At 36.8% G+C, this 16,483-nt stretch overlaps 1 protein-coding gene across 2 annotated transcripts; it reads right to left on the minus strand.

Moving 5' to 3' along the window:
• Positions 1 to 4,782: 4,782 nt before the first annotated feature.
• LOC121296348 (COP9 signalosome complex subunit 1-like) lies at positions 4,783 to 16,423 on the minus strand. Of its 2 annotated transcripts, XM_041221802.1 has the most exons (15): positions 16,345 to 16,414; positions 14,874 to 15,071; positions 14,063 to 14,155; positions 13,400 to 13,581; positions 12,867 to 13,031; positions 11,558 to 11,693; positions 9,738 to 9,815; positions 9,541 to 9,601; positions 9,022 to 9,107; positions 8,610 to 8,704; positions 7,631 to 7,736; positions 6,909 to 6,989; positions 6,531 to 6,668; positions 6,161 to 6,295; positions 4,783 to 5,405 (listed from the first exon to the last, which is right to left on the minus strand). In XM_041221802.1, the coding sequence occupies exons 1-15, from the start codon at positions 16,375 to 16,377 to the stop codon at positions 5,331 to 5,333; spliced, it is 1,662 nt and encodes a 553-aa protein (XP_041077736.1). In that variant the 5' UTR covers positions 16,378 to 16,414; the 3' UTR covers positions 4,783 to 5,330. The 2 variants fall into 2 exon arrangements, with proteins under 2 accessions (XP_041077736.1, XP_041077737.1); XM_041221803.1 differs by lacking the exon at positions 14,874 to 15,071 and having other exon boundaries at positions 16,345 to 16,423.
• Between the last annotated feature and the right edge of the window lie 60 nt (positions 16,424 to 16,483).

Raw genomic sequence — 16,483 nt, forward strand, 5'->3', positions numbered from 1 at the left:
AAGCAAGTTTAAACATAAATGACACAGACTTATCGGGAGGCTTTTGCAGTGGATATGAAGAGCAAGGAAGAGGGGAGGTGAGGGGCCAGTCTGGGAAGTCTGGACTAAACTGGACACCTCGATTGTTGACCTCCCCAAACCCTGCACAGTAATGCCCTTACTGCATGATCCACGGAGGATCTGGATAATACGAGAGAGTTCTTCCAGGAACTGGCATGCTAGATGTATTCCAAATATGAGTTTATCACTAGGAGCGATAAGTATCTGATGTCATACTCTGTTTCTTCTTTTCACCAGGAAATCCAATTAGAGAGTGTTATTAACACCTCCTCCACCACTAGCACACTCTGTAGAGCAAAAGGGGGTCCATTCCTGGCCTGGGGGGGGGGCGATTCCACCCCAGGTTTAATAGGTCAGATGTAACAGGAGAAATAGGTAATTAAAACAGCCCTGGGTGGATGTTTAAGTGGCTCAATTAAACATTGTAGATAATATCTAAGGTATTGTCCATCCACACTCTATGCACTGGCACACTGGTGACTCATTCAGTCTGTTCTATCCCAGGATCTTGTTTCAGTGATGCGCTTGGTTAGTGAATCACAATGTTTAGAGCCTTGTTTCAACCGAAGTCCTATACAGAACCTAGCTGATCACAAAAGTTATAAAGGCCATAAAAAAAAGTATAGATATGGGGCTACCTTAAACATTCATTTATTTAAGGCCCTGATTAGTTCAAGGTCCTGGACTGGAAAAGATTGAAAGAGTATCACAGATTCTTATAGAGTTTTTCGATCATGTTCCCCAATCTGCAAACATTTATATTAATAACACAGTTTTTTTTTTTTCCCCTCTTGATGGTAAATAAAACAGCTTGGCTGCTTTGATTACACCCCCTTCTAAATATCTGATTCACATGCAAGTCTTTTTGTGATTGCGCTGTTATTCTTGTGGAGAATATTAATCATCCACACAACTGGAAAACTAGCCTAAAGTGACGAATATCAGCAGGACACACATGCCTTGACTGGCTTCGTAGTTTTCATTTTCAATTAAGTCGGGGTCCAGCACCCACCTGCTGTTTTAATCATGTCAACAGCAGAAAATATCATTTCTTATGTTCCAAAAATGAACCCCCATTCCGAATCCCCATTTCACTTCAGATCTGTGTTATAGTTACTATTCCCACTTCTACAGTTGAGAGGGACCACTTGGCAGCCAGCTTGCTATCAATCCTAAAATTCTAGGTGATGCAAAACTTTTGGCCATAGCTGTGCACTTTGATTGCTTGGTGTTTAGTACATTATTTTTGCCTGTGTTGTTTGTTTCATAACATTTAGCTAATTATTTTTAGCAGTGGGCCTTTGTAGGGAGGATGATCTAACACTGAGCTATGACTAGCTTTTAAAAACATACAATGTTTCTAGCTCGTATTTTTTCAAAACCACTGTTAAGCATTGCGTTTCATGTCTTTCTTAACCCGAAGTATAATGCTATACTTGAATTACCCTTCCTGGGGATAATTCACAGAGTGGCACAATCAGAGAGCCGCTTCCCAGGGAAACCCTCCGATAACCTGCATTGTGAAATGTATCATATCTCTTGGGTGCTTCGATCTTTTGAATGTTCAAAAGGAGAAAAAAAAACTTACTGTAGCTTGCTGTATTTCTGTGTGCGATTCTAAAGCTGTATTACTTATTTTGTTATTTGGTGTATTGGCAAAAGCAACAAAAAACAACCCCCCCCCCCCCCCCCCCTTGCACAGCCAGTTGAAGTGTAATGTCTACACCAGCACAACAAACACTAAGGGGGATTTAGTGATTTACTACAGCTGTTAACTATAGCTGTGGAGGCGCCACTTGAAAAATGCTTTTAAAGTGGTTTCTATTAATCATTTCTGCTGCAATTTGTGATTTTCAAACAGTGGAGATTATCAAAAAAAAAATGTGGGCCTATTCCCTGTAGCAGCAACCCTGCTACAGAAACTGTTCAATACCATTCAACTCATGCTTGGTAAAATAATAAATTTCTGCAACTCCAACCGGTTTTAGAATATCCCATTACAATCATAGTAAATAATACTTCAATAAACGCATTAATTAGTGCCAGCCTAACCATACTATATAGCATCAAGAACACTATCAGTCAATAGCAACTGTATTCAGGTCACTCTTATTGCCCACTTGACACCACAAAGCACTGTACCTGTGTGTTCCATTGATTTAATTTACTGAACTATTTTGATGTATTATATTGCTACACATAAAGATTGCTTGCTGTTCTCAAACATCTAACAAAGAAACTCTACAGCTGGTATGGAGGCAGTCAAGTTCATATAAAAATTCACAGGATGTTAAAGTGCAGGTTCTTTCCACTATCTTTAATTGCTCAGTTATTGTGCATGGCTACAGACAGCTGTGGCAAAAAGTTTTGCATCCCCTAGAATTTTAGGATTCATTTTTTTTTTTTTAACATCTTGTAAAAAAATAAATAAATAAATAAATAAAATAATACAAAATTATATCGCAGAACTCTAGAAGCCATAATGGTAGTACAGTATTTCATGTTAGATTTTAAAATATCAAATTTTTTTCATTTTTGACAGTTATTCATGTAAATGGAAAACTACAAAGCGGTTCATTCAACATTAGCAAAACATTATTCAACAGGTTTCGTTCGACTTTATGAAGTGTAACAGGGCAGGCAGGGGGTTAAAATCTTAAAGAAACGTGTTTTTTTTTTTTTTTTAATTGTTTGGCAGGTGGCTCATTTTAAATGCCAACCAACTGCCAATATTTAAGCAGAGCAGTCAGTCTGCTCGGGGTTCAATTGCAATTGTGTGGTTTTGGTTGTTTTCGACAGCTAAACAGCTTAGCTGTCCTATTTTATAGTTAGGGTGTTGCTGCTGACGTTTATTAAGAGCTCCAAATGGAGATAGGAGCTTGTTTTCGTTTATTTATCTTGTATGTAGTAAAAAGTGCTACCGTGCGTTAAAAATCAGTCTTGTGTGCGAGTCGGTCACCGAGTGCTGAGAACGAACCCGATGTGAGCCTGTGCGGCGAACGTCACTTCACAGAAGCAAAATTAGTTCATTCTAGAAGGGGATGCAAAACCTGTGGCCATAGCTGTAGCTCTTTTTTCATGATCAGGTGCTGCTGTGTGCAATAAACAACTATAGCACAGTAGTGTGAACAGAGTGAGTTTAAGCAATAACTGTGCATTCGGAATCAAGGGAATCTAATAGTGCTAATTGGAAACCACCAAGGCATTTTGTTTAATCCTCTTTACTTTCATATCTATCTAAAAAAAGAACTGGGAAGAGCCTGCTGCTTTTGAAAATATTATGCCTCATCCCTTTCTTCTATTTTCTTCACACCATAATTCAATCTCATTAGTTATACAGACTTGTGGGTTTACAGCTTTCAAACACAACTGAGCTCTTGTTTAATTTCAGGAGAGGGCTGGAAGCATATCTTCATAAAAGATATTACTGTTCACACAGTACAACTGCACCTCAAAGTACAAGGCAAAAGGATAAGAGATAATTAGTTGGAGAATTTTCCTACCAAGGATGGTCAATATTCAAACACATGTTAGTTTTTGTCATTAAACATATTGTAGTTTTCTAGATATTCAAATCTGTCCATTTTAAGTTTAATTTATAGTATATTTCACATTCAAATTTTAAATTTAAATCATACCTTGTCCTATACACTTTCTTTCCAGAGGAAGGTGATGTCACTTTGTTAAGCTCACCTCACCAGGTGCTGCATGAAGGAGTGTTATTTTTTTGTTTTCTCTTATGCCTACAAAATTGACGTTTTTTTTTTTTTTTTTTTGTAAGATGGCACCTCTAAGGGTTGAATCATTGATTCAAATTAAAAAATAAATGTAATATAAGGGCAAATTAAATTATGAGCAGTATGACGCATGGAACAGAACGATCTTTCCAAAACTGCCATTGGTTTACCATTTTGTTTGAAATCTTTATGAGGTGAGAGTAAAAAGATCCCATGGCCAAGAAATCTACAGGACAGATGTACCGTTTTACAGCTGAGTCAACCTCCTCTGTATAAACATTTTTAAATATTAAAAAAGGTTACTTGAATTATTACTCCAAGATCGTTGACTTAGATGGCCTTTGGCAGATAAGAAAAAAAGGCCAGCACGTCACTTTAAGATCAGCACGGCCACATTAAGAGACTGCAGGCTGAAGTTCAAATGTACTGTCAACTTCCAACCACAAATCATATAGGTCATGTTGTCAAAACCTTGAGGTATCTAGCATTAATGTTTACTCAAGTTTATGTTAGTTATTATTACATCTAACATAAACAGACTTATTTCATAGCTGATACCAACTTAATGTAAATAATACCACAATAAAACAAATGCATTTTTCATTAACAATGTTGAAGACCTTTTTTTAGATGTCAGCAACCTGGGGAGCATTTTTATTAAAAAAAAAAAAAAAAAAAAAAAAAAAAAAAAGGGGGGGGGGGGTAATTTACATTACCAGTACTGGAAGACAGAGGGATCGTTAAACCTGTGATCCATCTTAAGAATAACCTGCAGACAAATATGTGGTCAAACAAAAGATGGTGTGTGCCATAAAGGTTCATTGGTAATTATACTGCATTACACGTTGATGTCAATAGTTTCTGGCCTGTTGGTCACTGTAACAGGGTAACACAATGGATGACTCTCCCAACCTTTGCCCAAATTCCACAAAGCAGAGCAGTGTTCCAATAAGCACAGTTAAAAAGAAGATGCAAAAAATTAACCTAAGAGACACAGAGATGCTTTATTTGGAAAGCTCCTGAAATATAACCTCATACAAACATATTCAAGAAGGGGACATTTATAATGGCCAATGCTAAAATAATAAGCTTTTTAACAAGCCATCTGAAGGATATCCTTATGATGGATCAAAACCAATAACTTTTTTTTTTTTTTTTAGAAGTTAATTAAATTTTTATATTTCTTATTTTTGTGCTAAAATCAACAAGACTGCAATCTGGACTTCGGTTTTGAGGTTTTTTGTGTGTATTCAAGGTTTTTCACAAGATACAAAGGAAACTGCATCTTTAGCAAAGAACAGCACAGCTTAAGAGCTGCAAAACATTTTCTTTCTTTTTTTTTTAACATTCTGCTTTCATTTTTTGTCCTTATCTAGATAACAGAGATGACTTTTCCCATTTAAATAAAGTCTTTTTTATGTTTCTCCTGTAGGGAAAATGTTTTTTAATAATAGAACCAGTGGCAGGAGAGTCTTCAAGGCCCCCCCTCCTCCCCATTTAGTTTTCCTTAAAGGGGCATCTGGTTTAAAATCTTCACATATTGGTGCTCATTCGTGTTTGGCTGTTTGCAGGTGTGAGTTCCCCTTGGCTGCCTTCTCTTGGAGGGGACTAAAAAGAAAAAATAACATTGCAAGCGTTATTTTTAGGTTTGCCATTCCACATTATATAACATTTTAAATAACATCAAATCAAGGTAAAACAGGTTTATAGCTCATCAAGCTAAGTTAAATAGTTTTTATAAAAATAGCTTCTAAGAGCTCCAGAGTCACGCATCCGGTAAAGGCACTCTGCCCGGAGTGCAGGATGCACCCTATAGCTTGGAGATTGCCGTTTCAAATCCTAGCTATGCCACTGCCGGCGTGAATTCCCGGGGGCGGCGCACAATTGGCCAAACGCTGCCTGGGCGGTGTAGGGGTTAGGTCGGCTAGGGAGTCCTTGGTTCACCGCACACACAGTGACCCCTATAGCTGGCTCGGCACCCTTCCGGCCTATACACAATTCAGAACTGTGTGGTCCTCCGACGAGTGGAGGAAAAAAAAAAAAAAAGTGGACCTCTGACGGCACTTGTTTCAGAGTACTTGAGTGCTCGTCTTCGTCTCTGCCAAGTTTGTTCCAGGGTTGCAGCGGTTGAATAATTGCCAGGTTGAATAATAACTGGACATTCCAAAAATTGGGAGAAAATAGGAAAATGCATAAAAATAATTGTTTAAAAAAGAAAAATAGCTTCTATAGTTTTTTACTTTCACGTGTGCTGGGCATAATAACGTTGTGAAATACAGTAACCTAAGATTATCTAGCAAAACACACAAATACATCAATAGCTGAACTGCATTTTGCAGCTACATCACTCAGTACAATATTACCTTTACGTGTATCTGATTACGTAGCACTGCAGCCCTCAGTATCATGGCTTTAGCTCGTCTCTGAAACTCTTTGCCCATCTGTAAAGACTTTTCAAACGTTGTGCTTCTCTGATCCACATCCCTGGCATACAAAATCTACCACAAACAGGAAACAACATCTGACATAAAACACATCTTAAGTGTCTCACTTCTCCCATCGATTTTAAATCAAGTTATAAATCAAGCCTGGCTTTTGTAAACTTGTTTTACTTTGTCTTCATTTGAGACAAATGTTGTCGTCATGTTGTTTTATACCCTACTCATTTCAACAGTTTGTAACGCACTCTAGAAAATTGATCTAGCTTTAATCTTGCTATTGTTTTGTTTTTACCTTGCTATGCGAGTCGATTCTTGCATTGATTAACCCCTCTAGAATCAGTTGTGTCAGCTCATCCTCCAAAGCAGCCACTGTGGTGTTGAACGAGGTCGCCATCATGTGCATGTCTGCTGAAACGTAGGGACTGAAGTACTATGGGGGGAAATGAACAAACATACATAAAACAAAAAACATGCACATGTTGTACAGTATAATGTCTTAATAAATTGTTACTTTGTATTAACTCTGCACAAACAAATTCTATAAAAATGCAGGGTTTTGTGAATCAGCAATAGAACATAAAACCTTTTTACCTGAAGGCTGCTACTTCTCATTACAGCCCTCATGATTTTTATCTTGTTTACCATGGAGATAGTCAATTAGAAGACGTACCTGTATAAGAGCTCGGTTTCGGATCTGCGTATACAGTGTCCTTACATGAGGGGCCAGGTACATGTCTAGGAGAAGGTTATCCTAATAGAAACACAGCATGCCATGTTCTTACTTTTAATAGCAATTTAAAAAACAAACAAACACATAAAGCTTCAAAATTTATTTTATTAAGTTATAATTATGAACCATGCAGGAATGACAGACATTGTTTATGTTTTGTTTTTTTTCCGTGATTTTCTTTATTGCTTGCAATTCAACAGCTGAAATCACTCCATATCCAGTGTCCAAGCAACTGTCTCACTAATTAGGTGATTAAGTGCTTCAGTCATAGTCACTCAAGAGTGTCATGGTCAAGGATGAATGATCAAGTGATTAAAAAGAAACCAAAAACATTGTCAATGTCCACCATTTATATACCTTATATATTTTTTTTAAATAAATGTGTTATAATAATGATAAGTTTATTTTGATGCTTGGTATATAATGTAAGCTTCAAATGTCATCTGTATTGCTGTTTTATTTTCCCTTACATTTGAAGCTTCTCTTTAAGTAAGTCTGTATTACCCTTTCAGCACATTGTAGACAAGTTTGTTCCCCTTATGTGCATCATCTCCCTGAACCTGAGGTTTAATAATTATAACAATCCATTCATATTAAGGAACATAACATTTGAGTCCTATGTCCAAAACAAACTGATCTGACAGTACCATGGACCTACTCACCTTCATTTCATCCAGCATTTTTAGACAGGAAGCATACTTTGATTCATAAAACTTAAAGATAATGTCACGAACTTGAGGCTCCAATTCCAAAAATAATTTAAAAGAGCTACAATAAAGACAGAAATGTGTTAGTAACTAACAAAATTCTTAAATTCATAGGAGCTGGCAGGAATTCTTAATCAATTAAAGTTAAAACAGATTAAACAAAGAAAACGAGAACTTAGTCCTTGCCATTTAAACCTGCTTTGTTCAGCATGTGCAGTATTGCCTTTCATGACAGTGCAAATCCAGATATTACAGTACTTTTCCACAGAGCAAACTTGTTGACTAAAAAACGTACTCATAACACTATGTAACATAATTTTTGTTCCTGGGTAGTAAGTGTTATTTCCTAATTGCTTATGCCTCAAAAGTATAGAAAATGGCTATTATTCCCCACAAACTTTGCTTTTGTGACCAGGACAGTGATATTTCAAAATATCACTATTTCCAATGAGAAAACGGGCAAATGTGTGTCTTTTCGTTCACATAAAGTCAGAAAAAAACAACATATCAATCCAAATTAACATGTATTTATACTAAAGTAATACAAAAATGACTACAAAAGATTTAGAAGTGAGTAGTTTTTCGAGATTTACGATTATACTGTAAATACACAAAGTTTGTTACACGGTGTAATTAAATGCCGGTTTCCATCAATGAAGATTAAAACAAATAGATAATAAAATAAATACAAGGGTTGAAATCTAGTCTTCAACTGCCCTCTCCAGTCCACACTTCCCCAGTAGGATGCATGGATAAATGGACACAATTTTGTGTCCACTACTACAGAAATGGTGATTGATAATACATTTGTCTACACTTTCTTTTTCTGTACCAACAAAGCAGTAAATTGCTGTCAGTTATACTACTGAAGCAGTCATTGTTACTAGATAAATACAAGCTATAAAAGCACTTAAAGGGGGGGGAGGGTGCCTACCTGCTAGAAATTACATTCTTTTGCAATTCTTGCCTGTCAAATGTTGCCAGTGCGCACAATCCCCCATAAACTGCTACATTACTAGATGAGAGAAGCTGAAAAGGTAGAATGATAATATTAGTTCAAAGCAAGGATTTAGAACATTTATTGCCATATGTTTTACCAATTAATTTCCACAAGCTACATTACTGATAATTCCAGCAAACTCATTGGTGTAAGAATAAAAGGTAAATTAAGAAATTAAGATTTTTAACCCAAACAGAACAGCACAGTTAAGCTTCAATCATTTTTACAAAAGCTGCAGGCCAATGAAGGCCAATGCACTGAAGCAGTATATGGATGTGCTTTATCTTTCTAAGGTTAGCCCTGTGGTTTTATTAAAAGTGTGCTCTAGTCCAGTTTCACCTCCTACCTCAGGGAAGTCGCAGTGATCAAATGAAGCCAGCAAGAAGCACTTGGCAGCCTGTTTGTATTTTCGAGAAGCTAACTCTGCCAAGCCTAAACCCAGGAGAAACGGAACAACGGTTTGCAGGATTTTCAAAAACATATAAAATTAACCAACATGAACATAAAGAACACATTGGTGGTTACCAAAATACAGCCTAAATAACACAGATCTTCACCATACTGAGTCTATTTCTTTGCAATGTGATAGACCATGGATTTATCTCAATCATTAAACTTATTTACAGCATGTTGGTATTTAACTATTGACCAAAAACCTTTTACCTAAACTGTAAATAGTAATGTATAAATACACAAAAACAGTTCTGAAACTAAGTCGGTTTTTTTATTTATTTATTTTTTTTAGCACATATCAGGCTTTTTCAAAACCACAAATCTCATTAACTAGGATACAAATAAGGTTGTTGGTTAGTATGTACTGTGTTATCTGTTTGAGACCGTAAAGATAACCTCAAAGAAACCTTACCTGCAGCACACTTTAGTTTGGTTAGAACTGCCTGATTTTGACTGTCTCTTTCCCCCCTTTGCTGTAAGAAAAAACAAACATCCAATCACGTTTACAATAGTTAAGATTTATTTTTTTTAAAGGACACCAGACAACCTAAACTTCTCAGAGAACCGTGTGGATAAAGATCTACCTTGTAACACACATTGGATACTGACCTCTGCTATCTCTGGAGTAGATTCTGCCTTGCTGACGTAGCTAAGAACGTGGGACCAGTTCTGTAGGTAAACGCTAACCTTTGAAAAGGAAAATACAAAAATGGTTAAAGACTGCCCTCTAGTGTTTTCATGCTTAATGATCATAAGATTAAAAAACTAAGCAATCTACATTAGCTCAGGGCAATTTCAATAGAACATGGTTAGAACATGATCCTGCTTATCAAGTTCCGTAACTAATTATTCACTTTACTTGTTGCAATCGAACAGTTTGTTAAAATCCATGGAGCCATGAAAATGCCTAGGTAGTCAAATTAGTCTACTATGGTTTAATGATTTAAAAGCAAAGTGGCTAAAACTGATTCTAAAACAAAACTGACATTAGTGTTCATCCTACTACTAGTTTAACTGCTCTCTTGAAACCTGGTATATCGAAGCACAATGGTTAGGCTGAGCAGTGTGTATAGTTATATGGTCACTGAGAGACTTTGATCATCTTTGTTTCCTGAAAGCTAGTGCGTTTTTTTTTTTTTTTTTTTTTTTTAAAAAAGGTTTTGACTAAGTGATCATTCAACTGGGGAGTGTGCCAGAAGGAGAGAAGGCTCCTGGGACTCCACCTTTTTCACATCATACAAAAAAATAAATAAATATAATCTCAAAAACAATTTTTTGACAAGGTATATATATGAAATGTCCTGATATCAATATGAGGTAGGGGTTTCTGGAAATACAGGTATGTTCTCTAAAAATACCCCGACTCACTTGGTACTTTTCACATGACTCTCTCTGCAGCTTGCATACCTGTCTTTAAATTTTAGAATGTTTTGATGGGCCCACTGAAGTGAGGTTCTTTTTTATAATTTTTTCATATTTACACTCCTCGCATCTACACATTTGTTAGTAGGCCTATTAGCAATGTATTACACAATGAAAATTTGTAAATAACTATTTCTTACAGTAAATAAACAAAACAAATGTCATAGCGAATGGTTTTGACAAAAATAACAGGTATTCAATGAACAACGATCAGGATCAACAACATATCCCGAAAAAAAAAATGAGAGAGAGCGCGAGAGAGAGAGAGATATCCATCATATCTGGGTAAATACGTGGTGAGGGTGAAGGAAGTGAGGAAAACATAGGTCAGTGATCCTTATTACGTTGTCTGAGCTCGGGCCAGTCGATGTTGAAGGTAAATATTCTTCACTGATATTTTCACTAACACCTGATTCAGTAGAAGAATTTAAATCAGAATTCAATATAATTTCTAGTACTTCTTTCCCATAGAGCATTTCTCGCAGTTTTCCAGATTGTTGACATTTTGTGACTGGGTTTCTTGTGTGTAATTTCATAAATATTTGGCAGATGGTGCAAGAGACCACTACAAGGTGTTACAGACACCTAGTGTTGCGATTATCTGCAGTTTTGTTCAAAGCTCAAAATTTGCAGAAGGTACCGGTATGTTCGTACTCCCTGGGGACCATTAATTCAACGACGTACCGGTATGTTCGTACTCCCTGGGGACCATTAATTCAACGACGTACCGGTATGTTCGTACTCCCTGGGGACCATTAATTCAACGACGTACCGGTATGTTCGTACTCCCTGGGGACCATTAATTCAACGACGTACCGGTATGTTCGTACTCCCTGGGGACCATTGATTCAACGACGTACCGGTATGTTCGTACTCCCTGGGGACCATTAATTCAATGGTATACCGGTATGTTCATACTACTCAAAGGGTTAAAGTGCTTTGGGATGACTAGCTATTAAAGCTCCGTACTGTTGCATATTAGAAACACTGAGCCATCGTAAACGTACCTTGATAACATTAAGACACATGTTGATAACGTGTTTGGCGCTGGTGCAGTAGTCTCGGGCTCGCGAGTAGCATTTCAAGGCGTTACTAAGATCACCGCAGTCTAGATAGTGATCTCCCAGGTCATCATGACCCCTCCTAGGGTTCAAGTTGACACAACAAGAGATTAAGTTTAAAGAACAAGCAGAAAGTATATATGGGCTATACGCTAACTTTCTTTGGTAGGAGCACAGGTGTTCCTAAATGAAAAAATGTAGGTGCACACACAGAAAGATTGTGTGTGTGTGTGTGTGTGTGTGTATATATATATATATATATATATATACACACACACACACACACATACACACATATACACATACATACACACACACAAATAAAAAATTTTCAGCTTTGCACAAGACAAAACTGAGAACAGTTACTTATTTTTCATATACCGGTACATCAAATAATGAATAACTAAATCAAAACACAACATAAGTATTCTCTTTTTTTACAAAGCAAAAAGTAGGCTATTTATCAAAACGTTATATATATATATATATATATATATATATATATATATATATATATATATATATATATATATATATATATTACATAGGTTTCATATAATGTGGTATATCAATAGGTTTATATCATTATCCATTAGATATATATCAAATAAAATGAATAGACAAATTGTCCACACTTTTAACACTCTTTTAAAAATCATTGAGACAACTTATCCACTATGCTTCCTGTTTTTCCTCCCCAATCTCCTTTTTCCTTCTCCTCTCCCTTCCCCACACATAGTATTACTTTGAATGGTTTTCAAATGAGCGCTTGCTGTATCGATGACAGACAGAACTTGTAATAGGGATATGTAGTTTTCAGTGCGTTGTTGCAATGGACAACAGACACTAATAAACTACATTCCCAGAGTGCATTGCACATAAACTGAATCGAGATTCAACAGTTGGGCGAGATGGTCCCCCCCCCCCCCCCCCCCCCCAACAGAGGCTCAAACATTCAGCGGAGGAGCATAATTCACTTAAGGCGCTGTGGTGGCGCATCCAGTGAATAAAACATCTTGCCCTTGTGGTTTTAAGTAGCACTTTAAAAGAACAGTAACTTCTGCCCAATTACAAGTAGCCTTTTGGTGAATCAAAATTACAAGGTAAACCATGTGGACTTAGTCTCAAACTGAAAGCAGGGGGGATCTTATATAAGTGTAATCAGCTAGGTCTTAAACGCAAAACTTGTAATATTCAGTTTTAATGGAGATGTTTCAAATGTTCTGGCATTTCTAGAAAAATAAACATGGATTACCTGATGCTCTCTTTAATCGAGTTTCCCTTGTAGTTCTTCAGGTCTGTATCTAGTTTCTCCAGTTTTAGCAGAGCCTTTTTCCTGGTTGACTCCGCCCAGGCTGAGTCGAGAGGAGGAGGTTCGATCCCACCTTCAGGGACTGCGTCTGGAACCCCCTGCACGTCCCTTAAACACAACCACAAACAAGGCTGCTTCAACCGCTCACAGCTCTACACACACTCATGTCATTCCAGCACTTCCAATACAAGTACAACTAAGGCAAATCTAAAGTTCTGTAAAGTAGAGAACAGGATTTGTTCTTGTTCTTGAATAATTTAGACTTGTACCTTAAATATTATCAATGGAGTTTTACAATGTTAAGGAATCAACTGAAAGCAAGACCCTCATATACACAGCCTGGACGTTACATTCTGGAATCAAGGAAGACTGGTAGACTTTCCCATTTAGAAAAAAATATAGAGAAATGCTTTTTCGGTAAGGTCCATGTACAAGGTAGATGGAAGGCAGAAAGAGGCTATGCATCGTTCATGTACCTGGTTGCTCCAGTAAGCTTGCGGTGGACTTCCTCATAGATGTCAACATTGAAGGTTCTTTGGACAAATGAAAGTGCCATTTTGAGAGCTTCAACACGGAGCTGAGGGCAGTGGTCAGCAATGAACTGCAGTCTCTCAATTCTCATTAGACCACTGTAGCTGGATGCATATTGCTCCAGATCCTGAAACAACAAAAACACATTCTTAAAATTCAACACAGGATCACATTGTTACTGTCCAGGTATGGCCAATGCCACAAACAAATGTGCTGGTTAAAGACTGAATATCACTTTATTTGACAAAAAAAAAAAAAACACATGCTTGCATCTTGTGCTTGGTTTATAGGGTAATATTTATTAAGTTGCTTTATTAGATACATCTATTAAATATCATGTGGCCTCTAAGGTATTTCTAATTAAATACTGGTTTGAACAATTACGATTACAGTAAAGCCTGACAGCGAGTTAAACTGCTACTGCATGCAAGGAGACTGATCTGTTGCTTGGTCACATGAATCATGTGGTGTAGACTTCTTAAACACACAGAATGATTTCAGGTAATCCACCTGTTCTAGGTTCAGACAGGAAAATAAGCCCAACTGGTTTACTATTTTTTTTTTATTATAAATGTGAGCAAATATATTTCGTAAGTGAGTACACATACCAAAGTTGGATTCTCCACCACATAATTGGTATCAGGTGCATTTTGCTGGTCTTCTTGTGGGTCAGCATCTATTTGCATGGGCTCCACAGCCCCCTAATAAAAGAATAGGACATCAGCACAAAAAGTCATACTTTAGATCAAAATATAGATCTATTATTATTCAACCCTGTTAATGAGTTGCAAGGTACTAGCAGGTGAAGATGTTAGTCTCAAAGAGTGTGATGGCTTTCTGATAAAAAAAAAATTAAAAAATCTACTTGAGTAACAATATCTTACTGCTGCTCTCTAGACCTTTACTGTTGCCTTATGATTAGTTCAAGAATGTAAGCTTTCCTTTACCCATAGAAAACTACTGAATTTAAACAAACCTGACTTCATGTGGCAGTCCCTTAACACACGCCTTGTCTAAAAACAAACATATCTTGTTAATGCTTCACAACTACATGCCATGTCTTGGTAACTATTTTTTAAATTAATTTTAGCCCAATTAAGGGTTGACAAATGTGTTGATTAAATTTGTCCCATGAGTTTGTGATGCCTTGTTCACTGATACCACACTTCAAAATAGAAATCATTTTGGTTGGCATCTATAAACTAGCATTAACATTTCACACGTGTAGGCCTCTACTGATCTGCTGTTGCATATACTAGATAACAGGGTGTGGGGAGCCATGTAAACAGCAGACAGTTTTAGTATGAAATGTTTTCAACAAATCAGAACTGGGCTGTCTCAAGTGAAGGGGGGAAAAGAAAAAAAATCTTGCATCTGCTATTTAAGAAAAAAATTATCTTTCGAAGAAACTACGTATACCTCAAAGAGCAGGGTACATGTAGATAGACTGGTGCTAAGAATGTAGTCTCCTGAGGTGAAGGGAAGTAGGTCTGACCTACTGCTGTGGGGGGTGCAGTAAAGATCTGTCAATGATGAAGAGGTTGAACTTGGTATGGAGCTATCCCTTATCCTATCCTGACTCTGTTCTGCACCCCCCAACCCTGACACAGAGCTCGCCTGAAAAAGGAATATCATAACTTATTAATTTTATAGATATAGATATCGATATTATATATATATATATATATATATATATTATATATACATATATATATATATATATACATATATATATATATATATATATATACACACATATATATACACATATATATATATATATATATATATATATATATATATATATATATATATATATATATATATATATATATATATATATACACACACATCATTGCAATTTTAATATATTATTAACATGTATCCACACGTTTTACAAATATACACATTATTCAATTGGTGCCTTCATTGGCATAAGAATCCCCTCTACATCTGGAATTACCAGAGAATTGCCTTGTGGTATTTAATTTTAAAAAATGACCTGATATTATATATGTGGCCATAATTACCGTATCTAGGCTAGTGCATTATATTTTGAAGAAAAATAAACCACACATACACACAGACACACACACGACAGGCAGGTTGATCAGTTTTGTACGTACAAAACACTTCCACGACGAAAAATACGTGTTATTGCCCATAACAACTGTAACTAAGCCATAGCATGAATAGATCACTTCGTGCAATAAATAACAGAAGCTTTAGACATTAATGATCCTATTACCGCAACACGGAATACGATCTTAAAAGGGAAAGGTATCCTTACCACTGCACCGTGCAAGTTAAATTAATTAGCCACATATCCATCCTCAAAATGCCCAAGTACATAGGCCTAAATCGGAAATCATCAGAATCACCATTAGCTTTCTCTTGAGAGTAATACCGGTGCGGCGGATATACTTAAACTTGTGTGTGAACTTAAAAATGAGTTTTATTGTGCTGCCGCAGAGTCTGTGCGAGAGAGAGAACGCACACCAGGCATTAACGCCGGTATCCTACACGAAATGTGGGACTGTTGATTGTGTCACCAGCCGTAAGTCGCGGTTTTATTCACGTCAATACATGTTTACCGATTATCTTTAATGCCACTAATTAAAATAATAATAATAATACAAATAAAAAAGGGCATTCATGATGTGAGCTAAGCCTTCCTTTGGATTCGTTGTTATTGTGAAACCGCACTCACTGAATTGGAAGTTAGACCTGCTTGTTAATTTGACTGAATCTGAGGCCCCAAATGATTTAAGTGGGGTACCCTACCCCAATAATTAAAGCGGTAAAGAGGTGCATTGTGCTACCAGGGGCTACCTTACCGGTCACCGTGTTAATAAAGCCGTAATAAATGTCATTTTTATAATGAGTTTACCTGAAAGTTAAAGACCTGAACTGGCAGAGGCATCTCCTCCTCACTGCTGAAACACAGCGCTCACAAACACATCCGGGGCATAGTAGCGCTGCACAGCGGGCCACGCGCGCGGGACGTCATCTTCTTGTCATTGCAAACC

This window comes from Polyodon spathula, chromosome 21 (genome assembly GCF_017654505.1).
Source record: "Polyodon spathula isolate WHYD16114869_AA chromosome 21, ASM1765450v1, whole genome shotgun sequence".
Classification (NCBI taxonomy): domain Eukaryota; kingdom Metazoa; phylum Chordata; class Actinopteri; order Acipenseriformes; family Polyodontidae; genus Polyodon; species Polyodon spathula.

Bases quoted from the DNA above. Each gene is read 5' to 3' on its own strand.
- LOC121296348 (XM_041221802.1), bottom strand. From the start codon at position 16,377: ATGCCTCTGCCAGTTCAGGTCTTTAACTTTCAG. The intron at 15,072-16,344 runs GTAAACTCATTA...TTCCTTTTTCAG, and splicing joins TTCAGGTCTTTAACTTTCAG to GCGAGCTCTGTGTCAGGGTT. The intron at 6,296-6,530 runs GTAAAAACAAAA...TGTTTGTGGTAG, and splicing joins GAATCGACTCGCATAGCAAG to ATTTTGTATGCCAGGGATGT.